General features: G+C 48.3%; 1 protein-coding gene and 1 pseudogene across 1 annotated transcript; both read left to right on the top strand.

Annotated features, from left to right (window-relative positions):
* Positions 1 to 2,084: 2,084 nt before the first annotated feature.
* LOC120710412 (GDSL esterase/lipase At1g28600-like) lies at positions 2,085 to 4,010 on the top strand. Its single transcript, XM_039996101.1, has 4 exons — positions 2,085 to 2,680; positions 2,799 to 3,169; positions 3,244 to 3,517; positions 3,630 to 4,010. The coding sequence occupies exons 1-4, from the start codon at positions 2,410 to 2,412 to the stop codon at positions 3,839 to 3,841; spliced, it is 1,128 nt and encodes a 375-aa protein (XP_039852035.1). The 5' UTR covers positions 2,085 to 2,409; the 3' UTR covers positions 3,842 to 4,010.
* Positions 4,011 to 9,801: 5,791 nt separating this feature from the next.
* Positions 9,802 to 11,912, top strand: LOC120710411 (annotated as a pseudogene).
* The last annotated feature ends 683 nt before the right edge of the window (positions 11,913 to 12,595 follow it).

The following is a 12,595-nucleotide window of genomic DNA, read 5'->3' as shown; positions in this document are numbered from 1 at the left end:
TACAAGGTCGGACCTTGACCGCTCTGGACACACACGTAGACGCCACGCTATTACAAAGGAGAAAATCTCTCATTCTTTTCTTAGGAGTAACCTACGGCTGCATGCTATACAGCGCATGAAGGCGCCCTGGATGTGCCTGAACCGCATCATCCAGCATCACCTCGGGAGCTCGGGGGACCCCTCCTTGCCTAAGAGCTGTCACATGCTTACATGGCATGAGACAAATTCTTTGGCTTTGAATGGAAGAGGCCCCCTCCCCCTGCCGTCGCCGTTGCCGATGGAAACCAGAGCGCTTGCGCAGCAGATGGACCGGTGCGACGCGTGGAGAAGTGCGGTCGTTCGCCGGCTTGTCCTTGGTGCTAGCGCCAGGGGCCCCCGCGCGAGGCGGCGGGGTCCTGTCTGCAGCAGCACCGAGCAAGGCTGAGGTGGATCTCCGGTGCTGGAGACGGCAGGACGACACGGTCCACTTCCTCCGGGATGGCCGTCGGCTCCAGGCTCCATGTTGAGAGGAAGCCTTGAGCCGACACCATGCCACCGCAGAGGAGGTGTGGCCGTTGCTTGAGAGAAAACCTTGAGTCGACGCAGGGGCAGTAGCGTCCAGCGGCGCCTCCGTTGTGCGCCGCTACGCCGGCTCCGAGGTGTCGCAGTGGCGACGCACAGCAGGCGTCGCTGTCGTGCGCCGCCGCACCGAGGGCGTTGCTGCGCCGGTGCCAAGACAGGTGGAGAGAGTGTGGCCCTGCCTTCCTTCATCTTCTTGTTCGTCGTTGCAGAGGAAGAACACAGCCCAGAGGCCTGAAGATCCAACCTGCGCCTGACTTCCCCACGGACGGTGCCAAAATGTTGTGGGGTTCTAGGGGTACCCACAGCCGGGTGGCGGAACGCACCCGCCTATTCCCAGTGAGGGAGTACTCGGGGAAGTACTAGGCGATGGGGCTGGATCTACGCTGAGACAAGGACTCAAGAACACACGATTTAGAGTGGTTCGGGCCGCCGGAGCGTAATACCCTACGTCCACTGGGAGATGTATTGTTCTTGGTGGTGTGTATGAACCTATCCTCTGCTGGCCTTGGCTCTTGCCCAGCCTGAGGTTTTCTAGCGGCGCCCCCTCCTTTTATAGATCAAGGGGGAGCGGATACATAGAACGTTGATGCCCCGACATGTGGGCCCAACGTGACTGTGGCTACAGTGGTAGCGAATCTTTCCTCCGATATGCGTACTGCTGCTACTCTGACTCAGGGGGGGTCTTCTCTTGTCCCATCAGCGAGGCGCCCGTTGGAGTAGCGTAGCTTGCGGCGTAGCCTGCTGAGGCTATTATGTAGGCGTCATAATGGGCGAAACCGAGCCGTCGTATCCATCTGCTATGGCAGACTGGCAGGCGCGGCGTGGGCGGCGCAAGCGGCTCCACTACCTTGGTAATACGCGATCAATAGTGCCTCCTGGTCAAAGAATCGCCTCGGCTTCCACTGTATCAATGCGGGGCGTCCACCTACCGCAATAAATGCAGTGGTGGGTGAGGCTTTGTATGGAGACCAAGCGCCCTTGTATACGTGTCCGCGCCGGACCACCCAGAGGTAGGGCGTCGACTTCTTCTCTTAGCGAGGGGTCCGGTTACCATACAAGAGGTCCGGGACCCTATGAGGGGTCCGGGACTTCCGCGGGGGTCCGGACCCTTCGGGAGGTCCGGAGCCCCGGCTGTTCGGGCTGCCCGCCTCCTCCGGGACACGCGTCGTTCCAGGATCTTTCCCAGTCGTGAGGCAGGTCCGGGACCGTTGCCGAGAGAACAGAACTCCGGACCACAGGGGTCCGGCTGTTTGGACGTAGTCAAGGATAACTACAAGGCCCTTGCCTAGACACAGCAAGAGGGGGTACCCCAGTCCTGGGGTACCGACACATTCATTTCCCCTTGCAGCTCAGGAAAGAAAGACCAATCCAATCCATCTTACTTGCTCAATGGCCTCAACATTATTCTTTTCCACAATTTATTTAGTATCAGGTCAGCCAGTGGGCGCTATTATTATTATTTTTTTTTTTTGAAAAGGAACTACAGCAAGCAAGAAGCCGGCCTGAACACTTTTATTGATGCGAAGCTGGCTGTAGACACCATAGTTGTAGATCAGCAATAATAGCACGAAGGACCTGCATAGCACGAAGTGCTCGCGTTGACAAAAGGAGTTGTGTGCCTTCCAAATGTTCCAAAAGATCGCGGTGCTTTTCTGCAGTTGTGGGGTGTGCCAGATGACGTGGGCAGTCGAAAAAATCTGAATCTGCACATCCCAGTAGCGCTAACTCTGAAAAGGTCCAACATGATCGGCTCTATAACCTGGAAAATGCCGGCCATTGGCCAGCAAGGTCTCAAGTGGAATTCGGTAATTGTTTCGCTACCGTCATCCACCGATTTTATCTACAGCCATGACCATGAGGAGTTCCATCGTCATCGCCGCCGTGCTGCTCGTCCTCGTCTCGATCCAGCTCGACGGCGCGGACGCCGGCAACGGGACCAAGCCCTTCTTCACCGCCATTTTCAGCTTCGGCAACTCGTACGCCGACACCGGCAACTTCGTCAGGCTGGCCGCGCCCATCATCCCCATCATTCCTTTCAACAACCTCCCCTACGGCGAGACCTCCTTCCACAAGCCCACCGGCCGGGCGAGCAACGGCCGCATCATCCTCGACTTCATCGGTACCGCTCCGATCCCACGCCACCGGCGATGTTGCCGCCGGCGATCTATTCTGAACAAACGTTCTTTATTTCCTTCTCTGACATCGACGACCAACGCGCGCGCGTGTGCGCACATCAGCCGAAGCTTTTGGTCTGCCGTTCGTGCCGCCGTCCCTGGACAAGACGCAGAACTTCAGCAAGGGCGCCAACTTCGCGGTGGTGGGGGCGACTGCCCTGGACCTGTCCTACTTCATGGAGCGCAACATCACCTCCGTGCCCCCGTTCAACACCTCCTTCGGCGTCCAGGTCGGGTGGTTCGAGAAGCTCAAGCCGTCGCTCTGCAACACCGCCGCCGCCAAGGAATGCAAAGACTACCTGGGCAAGTCTCTCTTCGTCATGGGCGAGTTCGGAGGGAACGACTACGTCTTCCTCCTGGCCGCCAACAAGACCCTGGAGCAGACCAGGACCTACGTTCCCGCCGTCGTCAAGGCCATCACCGCCGGCGTCGAGGTACTGAACAATGAGTACTCACGGGCCCTGATCTTCATCCTCTGATGACCTGGCAACCAACGCGGTGCGTGCAGAGGCTGATCAAGCTGGGCGCCAAGCACATCGTGGTGCCGGGGAACCTGCCGACGGGCTGCATCCCCATCATCCTGACGCTGTACGCGAGCCCCAACAAGGCAGACTATGACAGGTCCGGGTGTCTCCACAAGTTCAACGGCCTGGCGCGCTACCACAACAACCTCCTCCGGTGCGAGGTCCGGGCACTCCGGGCCAAGCACCCGGGCACCAAGATCGCCTACGCCGACTACTTCCGGCCCGTCGTCGGATTCCTCGAGAACCCGGCCAACTTCGGTGAGATGAGATCGACCGATCGTCACATTTGCTTGCATTGCAAGCCGTTGATGGTTAAAATAAAAAAAGAACTTGGGAATGAAACTAATAAAGGCGTCGGATCGGAACGCAGGTTTCGACGGCAGCAGGGCGCTGGTGGTGTGCTGCGGCGGCGGCGGCCGGTACAACTACAACGCCACGGCGGCGTGCGGGCTCCCCGGCGCGACGGCGTGCGCGGACCCGTCGAGGGCGGTGAACTGGGACGGCATCCACCTCACGGAGGCGGCGTACGGGAGCATCGCCGGGGGATGGCTGCGGGGCCCGCTTGCGGGTCTCGCGCGTTGAAACATTTTGGTTTGGACCGAGCCTTTGGTTGTTCAGAGCCGGTTGTATGCGTTGCGTGCACCAGATTGCAGAGTGTTTTTTGTTCGTTTTGATTTGACCTGTGTATTTCTTTTTTGTTCATTAATCCATTTCAACTCTCGTTAAAGAATAAAACGTGGCCTCTTCAAGACTTGGACTGAATTGATATCTTAGGAGCGGCTTGTTTCAGCAGCCTTTGCGTGTACAGTTATACCAACGGACCAACGAGTACCAATCCAAATTCCAAACCAAGATGGCATGCTTGGCACCATAACTTTTTTTTCGGCGCTGCTAGCATCCGGAAGTCCAATGGGAAGATTTCTTCAACCGCTTCACCATAACATCCAGATAAAATGTTTGCAACATCAAAAATCTGTAAAAAAAAATCTCAATATAAACACCCTATCTAGGATTAAAATTCTCACCTCGACATCAGAACTTGTTTCATGCAACATTTCCAAGCAAATCAACATATAGTTGGTGATTTTGAGCTCGTACAGTTGGAACACTAAAGACAGACAATACAATATGAAAAATTGACATATGCTACATCAAAAGCTAGCGGTCGCAGCAAAACATCTTAAAAATCAATCACACAACATCACATAGGATGCACATATTCGTAACATTGCATGCATTTATAGCACTTGCAACATCCAAAAATCTATGTAGTAACAATATGCATCACTCGGGATTAGGATGGAGAGAGGGAAGAGGAACGGTTGATGAGGAGAGTAGATACAGTAATGCGGTGTGTGGCCGACGATTAAGGCCCTGTTTAGTTCCCACCCTGTAAACGTAAAAACGCAAAATTTTGCGAAGGAATCTTACTAATTTGAAGTACTAAATGAAGTCTATTTATAAAACTTTTTGCATGGATGGGCTGTAAATCACGAGACGAATCTAATGAACCTACTTAACCCATGATTTGCAACAGTGATGCTACAGTAACCATCCGCTAATTATTGCTTAATCATGGATTAATTAGCATCATTAGATTCGTCTCGCGATTTACAACTCATCTGTGCAAAAAAGTTTTGTAAATAGACTTCATTTAGTACTTCAAATTGTCAAGATTCCTTCGCAAATTTTTTTTGCAAAAACATGTAAAGAGAACTAAACAGGGCCTAAAATTGTAGTCGGTGCTTGTGCCCTTTTTTATATATATAGAAAGGGCAAAGGTCATCATAATTCGTAACTAAGCCTAGATAAGTAAAAAAAAATAGAGCCTGGATGACGACCTAGGCCTTGTGGCCCAGTACCAAGAGTATGTAGCCCATCTTTCTTATCCCTTCAAGGTGCTTTCAGCCCGTATTCTTGCGCGAGAGAGAAGGCTTTGTTTGATTCTCCTTCATAAAAAAACGCTTGTTCCAAATATTCTAGAAGCCCAGCCGTGGCTTTTGCCGCGCCCTTCGTAGAAACCAGTCCAGGTCCATCTCCGTCGACATCGTCCTGTAAACAAGAATTTGTTTTTTTGTTTTTTTTGCGGGGTAAACAAGCATTGGTTGGTTATATTTCCGATCTAGTGTGCCTAATAATGGGATGGTCTCGCTGAGCCTATAAGTTGATGGAAAGTCATTTTCCTTTCAAAAAAAATAAGAGTTCAAAATTGGCACCACCAAAATGTCAATGCAGAAAAATTGAAGCTAAACTCTTCATGTTGCTCTCCTCGAGCATGTGACCCCCATAATTAGATTAAATTTTCAACATGCAATGCCGCCTAGCAAGCATTGAAGGACGAGAATTGCAGAGACGTGGCCATACGATATTATCCGGTTTGGATCTAGAAATCGAGTTTAGGGAAGAGATAAGATGCCCAACAAGCTGTGCCCTACAGTCATTATGAGGCCGAGCTGTACCAGTATCAACTATCAACCAACCGAAGGCTCAATTTTTCCACCCATCTAATAATGTTGTGTCCCACTAATAAGTACCAACAATTTTGTCGATGGTATTAAAGTTAGTGCTAACTTCCTATATTCTAGAATGCTGGGTGGTTTGATTTTATTGTTTCCATACAAATGAAATTATGGATGAAACTCACTTCCACAATGCATTGTTTCATATTTGTTATTTCATATGCTCTCATCCTATTTAATTCTAAGACTCATCAAGTGTTGGTAATTGTGCATACATGGTTTCATATAGACGAAACTCATTTCATCTCTCTTCTCATTAAATTAATAGTGCCACATCATCTAAAATGGTGACATGACATTCTATTTAATATGTATGAAACTCTCATAAAACCTCCACTAGAACTAGCCTTAGGTTATACCATTTATGTTGAAGGTTGAAGAGTTTGTTTCCGTGCTGAAGAAGGGTACTTCTTTTGGGAAGGCAAAAGCAGGTATATATATTACCGTATTTTGATCACACCTAAGTATTCAATATTGTTTTTTCTTAACTTATACTAGTAGGTCTTAGGTAGAAACCAACCTACTAATATTTTTTTTTGGTAGTTTGCAATTGTACTATGCTTGTTCAAATTGGAAGCTAGCTGCATATTTGTAGGAAATAGCTATGCGTGCATTCATGAGGCTAGCTAGCAGCGTCGATGCAGCGAGTAGGTCACTATGCGTTTGCAGAATTGCTGCTATTTTTGGCGTGATGTGGAGGTGAGAGATAAAAAAAATTATTTTATACTGTTGGGTCCATATATTTCTCTCACATATTCTTAGACTACGTGAAATAAATCAGCTATTTGCTCGTCGCTAGTGACTACTCTCTCTTTTGTTTTTTTATTGTCACATCAAATCTAGCTAGCTAAATAGCTAATCATTACGGACGCCCTGAGTGGAAATATCTGCCGCCAAATCTGCTATGCATGCTGCAAAGAAACAGTGGCACATTTTTTTGCAGAATGCATTTCATATGCCTTTATTACCCTAAAGTGGAATCCCAGTGAGGCCCTGTTTAGTTTTAAAAAAATTCTTATAGTATATGTCACATCAAATCTTCGGACACATGCATAGAGCATTAAATGCAGTTAAAAAATAACTGATTACACAGTCTAACTGATTAGCACGAGATGAATCTTTTAAGCCCAATTAGTTCATAATTGGACATTATTTGTCAAGTAACAACGAAATGTGCTATAGTATCAAAATCCAAATTTTTTCACCAACTAAACACACCCTGAGGTGGGAGCGGTATCACTTTCGACATACTGCAGACTGGCATCACACTATTACTGATTGGTACGCAACTTTGAAATCTTTGCCACCTATCTTAGAGCTTCTCCAGTGGCCTTTGAAAAGCGAACTTTGAGCTGTGCTGGCACGCCGAGATTCGAACCATCACCGCAGAAGTACTCCGAATCTTTATACAGTGCCACGATTCGAACTCCAAAGAGGAGTCGATGCAAGAGCAATTAAAAACTATAAATGTCACTTCCAACGTCTCAACTGCCGATCGTTGCCCATATATTCGTTGCTCTCGAACTCTATTTAACAATCCATTCACACTTCAAAATTTACAAGCCTACACAGTCTACACATCAACAAACAAAGAGCAAAACTGCTCAGCTCTCGTCTCCATTTGACAAAAAAAGTAGAAGCATGGAGTCATGTTCATCCGCCAGCTTCACAAGCTTGGTGAACTCCGCATCAACAGCAAGTCCAGACTTCCAGCAATACCAGAGTTTCCCTCCACCTCATTTTCCTACAAATTTCAGAACACCACCATATGGACCTAGTTAGGAGCCGCATTTTCCACAACATTTCAATTCATTCGGAGTTCAACCAGGCTATCAAGGTTATCAACAATTGCGTGCTCCACCATCAAGCTATCATGGCTTCCCTTATGGCGTGGGGCAATACCAGCAAGGATCTTTCGGAGTTGGTATGGGTGGTGATCCATCATCTCCGGTTGAATCTGCTGGCTACTATGAAGGTATGGGCGCTAGTGGTTCACGTGGTGATGAATCAGCTTCTCCAATCTCTATGCCTCAACCCATACACTGAGTCCCTGTCATTATTGAAGAAAGTGATAGCAGTCCTGAGGAAGGAAATAATAAATCTGGACGTAGATATTGGAGTGAAGCAGAGAATTTACGACTAGTAAGTGCATGGTTGAACAACTCTAATGATCCAATAGAAGGTGTTGATAAGAAGTATGACCACTTTTGGAAGGAAGTTGCCAAAGAATACAACAATCATACTCCCAAAGACGGGCGTAGGTCAGTGATTCAACTGAAAAACCATTGGAATAGGTATGCTCCAGTAGTGGTGAATCAAATGATCAGATAATGGAGAGAGCTCATGCAGTATTTAGAAGTGAAAATTCAGAGAAGTCATTCCTATTTGAGTATTGGTGGAGAGTAGTGAAGGACCAGCCTAAATGGGGGTAGAGTATATTCATTAAATGCAGTATTGAGAAGTCGATCTCTTCCTTTTGCAACGGATCCATTGCCGAAGACCTTCGAGCGCCGCCAAATCGCTTGTAGCAACATCGATCTGCAGACTTGTAAATCAAATTTTTAGGGAAGAATACGGGATTAGGTTGAGGAAGAAGGGGATCGAGTTGAGGAAGAACGGGATGAGGGAGAAAGGGGAATGGAAACTTCCAGCTCCTCGCACGAGCGATGAGGTGGGAAGGATGAAGTGATTTTTTTATTCAAGGTGACCCCACTGCAAGGTTAGGTATCACTGGAGGTCGAAGAATCATTCCGACTACACGTGTTCTCTTTTTTCGGCAGGAATCGAATCACCACTGGAGAAGTTCTTACTATTACTCATTGATACTCGCAATACACAAGAAAAGAAGACAATTCTTTTAAAAAAAACATAAACATCATACCACCAATATGGCTTCTAATCATCATTGATAATATATAATAACTACTTTGGATATATTTTTCTAGAAACATTACACATATATCTATCTCTAAATTTGAATCTAAAGTACCACCTCTTCAATTATTAAAAATAACCTAAAACAAAATTTAAATCGGCATCTAAATTACACGAATATGTTGTTATAAAAAAATATCCCAGTGCATACTAATATGTGATTCTGAAGCTACTTCTAGGCTCTGTCGTCATTGTTAATACAAAAAACACCAACTTAAGACTTACATGCATGATATGTATGTATGAAATGATGACAATGATACCTATTTTCATGTTAAATACATAGCTCAAACTATCTGAGCTTAAATGAGACTGAATCTGCATGTTTTCTTTCGGGCCTAAAATCCACATCCAAGCCTGCCCATTAACTCTATTGGGGTGATAAAATCGCGCCTTAGTCAGGTCAAGCTCAGCTCCAATCCATTTTCAGAGACAAAATAAACATTTTAATTATTTTAGGCCATCAGGCCGGGCTTAGCCCATAGGCCTGGGATGACTTTTATGCTTAGATCTAGCTCAAATTAAGGATACCTACATATTCCATATGAGTGGAAAGTGAAAAAAAATATGGATATGGATTAAAAAGTGTGTAGAGTAATTGTCAATGAGTAGTTAATATATAATCCCAAACATAAACATGGACGATAAAATGAAGGAAAAAAATCTATATCACCCTCCACCTATGGGGGGTGGACTATATAATCCCCCAATCTATGAAACAGTCTATATCACCCTCTGAACTTTTCAATACCGGTCAAATTACCCCTTAAAGCAGTTTTGAAAAATCATAGTAAATCACAGAAAAATCATAAAATGGAAAATCCAGTTGTGTTAGACTCCAAATGAGTAGATCTACACAGTGAACATATAATATGATATGCTTTAGTATATTTTTTGCTGTAGCTTTAGATTTATGTTTTTCTTCATAGCTGTAAAATTATTATGTGGTCCCAAACACTATTTTGGCTAGACTAGCTGCGGTTCAATTATGCAAATATGTTGGGCGCCAAACGTCCACTAGTTTTCGCGAACAGATTTTCTTTCTACATAAGCAGCAGGTCGATGGAGGTCTGAAGCAGCACGGCCTCTGGCTGCAGCCTGCAATTAATTGTTTCACATTTTTGCAGCAGCCATGAAGATCCTCCCCGTCGCCGTGCTCTTCCTCCTCGTCCCGTGCATTCTCCCCGGCGCATACGCCGGCCACCCACACAAGTCCTTCACCTCCATATTCAGCTTTGGAGATTCTTACGCCGACACCGGCAACTTCGTCAACCTGGCCGCGCCGTTCCTCCCGTTGATCCCTTTCAACAACCTCCCCTACGGCGAGACGTTCTTCGGCCACCCCACCGGCAGGGCGAGCGACGGCCGCATCATCCTAGACTTCATTGGTTAGCATGCAGCTGGTGGATCTGAATATCTGATCTGCCGCAAACTCTGAAATGAAATCTGAATGGAACGTACGCGCGCAGCCGATGCTTTCGGTTTGCCCTTGGTGCCGCCGTTCTTGGCGCAAGGGCAGGACTTTAGCAACGGCGCAAACTTTGCCGTGGTGGGGGCGACGGCCCTGGACCTGGCCTACTTCCAGCAGCAGAACATCACCTCAGTGCCTCCGTTCAACTCCTCTCTCAGTGTCCAGCTGGGGTGGTTCGAGCAGCTCAGGCCTTCACTCTGTACCACCACGAAAGGCAAGCGCGCGGCAGAGATCTCTGATATATAATTGCTGAAAAAAAATCAAATCAAAGGTTGCATGTGTTGTTCTGAAATTTGCGAAATTAAATGTACAGCAGGATGCGAGCATTACCTGGGCCCCTCTTCTTCATGGGAGTGTTCGGCGGGAACGACTACGTCTTCCTCCTGGCCGCCAACAAGACCGTGGACGAAACCAAAGGCTACTCCCTCCGTCCTAAAATAAATGCAATTCTAGGACTAGACAATGCAATTCAACCGTTGTCAACGCCATTGCCATCGGTGTCGTGGTGCTTGTTGCTTGGCTTCTGATCGACCTGGCCACTAACTCGTAGTCTGTATATGATGTTGACCAATGACATGCAATCGAACGACGCAGAGGCTGATCCAGCTCGGCGCCAGCCAGGCGCATCGTGGTGCCGGGGATCCTGCCGACGGGCTGCATCCTTATCATGCTGACGCTCTACGCGAGCCCCAACAAAGCAGACTACGACCGCTACGGCTGCCTCACCAAGTACAACTAGCCCTGATCATGGTCCGGTTTCACAGGTTGTTGGTTACTTAAAACCCAATCCAATCCGTGCGGGAGTTAGCTGGGCGGTTTAGAAACCAGCGGGTTGCACGGTTTCCATGGGTTAACGATTCGCTAGGTACGGCGATGGCAGTTGGGCGTGCTCGGAGTCGCGCTAAGCTAGACAGCATGTCGCCGGAGGGGTCGCCCTTGAGCGGACAGTCTCCTCACAACTAGGGAGTCACGTGGGGCGCATCACACTCGCCGAGGCTGGAGTCAGATGATGGCACGGAGAAGCAGCACATAGGGCCGGGGCGTCTAGGCGCTAGCTTGCTTGCCATGCGTAGGATGCCACATGCGCGGAGAAGCAATGGATCGGGCTTGGTGAATGGGTTAGCTGACAGGGACCGGAGCCAAACCAACCCGTCCATGTGCTGCTGACACGGTTTCGTCCGGGCTAGTTGCACGGGTTATTTGGATTGTAACGGGATCATGTACAGGTCGAAGTACAACGGCCTGACGCGCTACCACAACGACCTCCTCCGCAGGCAAGTCGAGGCGCTCCAGAAGGACCACCCGTACGCAAAGATCGCATTCGCTGACTACTACAGCCCCGTCCTCAGCTTCCTGAGCAGGCCGGCCAATTTCGGTGAGATCGATTCATAGTTTTTTGCTTCCTTTGCTGCTTTGGCGTTGGCATTGGCATCACCGATCCGATCCGATGAATGAAAACTGACGATGATCCAACTGAAAATTGACCTACGACGACGACGCAGGCTTCGACGGCAGCTCGACGCTGGTGGCATGCTGCGGGGCCGGCGGCGAGTACAACTACAACCCCATCGCCGCCTGCGGCTTCCCCGGCGCGACGGCGTGCGCGGACCCGTCGAGGGCGGTGAACTGGGACGGCATCCACCTCACGGAGGCGGCGTACAGGAGCATCGCCGGGACATGGCTGCGCGGCCCGTTCGCGGAGCCACCCATACGGAGTCTGGCGCATTGATCTATCCATATCGATGGCGCGCTTCATCTCAACTACTACTTCGATCGACATGCATGCATGGAATAATGGTCTTGTTTGGTTGGTGCTAGAATTCTAGCACACGATGAATAGTAAAAATTTTGAACGCTAATTACGGTGTCAAATAAAATCAGTTTACAAAATCAACTTCAGAACCCCTGCGCTAGTGACCATAAAGAATCTAACGAGGCCTTTGACCGCGCGATTAAAGGAGGGTTACTGCAGCATCACTGTAGCAAATCATCGATTAATTACCGTCATTAGATTCGTCGCGTAAAGTTACACCCATCCCTAAAAAGATTTTACAAATAGACTTCATTTAGTACTTCATACATGCGAGATTCTTTTTTCGGGATGCGTGCATGCTAGTTTTCTAGCACGGCTAAACAAGGCCAATATGGATGGGTCATGCAAGCAAAGCTTGCATTGTGCTGCGCGCGCCTTTAATTTGCATGACCCTGACCAGATCGGATATGCATGCATATGTTTCTCATCTTTCAGTTTGTTCTACTCATTCGAAACTTTCCTTCGAAGAATAAAACAAGAGATTTGCTAGACATCAGCTGATTGAAATCATGCCTATCCGTCAATCGACGCCCCGACTCGTTGGATTATTGTCTCTGGACGGACGAGATGCTCTATGCGAAAAGCTTGTTTTTGGGCCG

Source organism: Panicum virgatum, chromosome 5K, assembly GCF_016808335.1.
Source record: "Panicum virgatum strain AP13 chromosome 5K, P.virgatum_v5, whole genome shotgun sequence".
Classification (NCBI taxonomy): Eukaryota; Viridiplantae; Streptophyta; class Magnoliopsida; order Poales; family Poaceae; genus Panicum; species Panicum virgatum.
The sequence above is the reverse complement of the archived record's forward strand: the minus strand, read 5'-3'. Positions and strand labels throughout refer to the sequence as shown.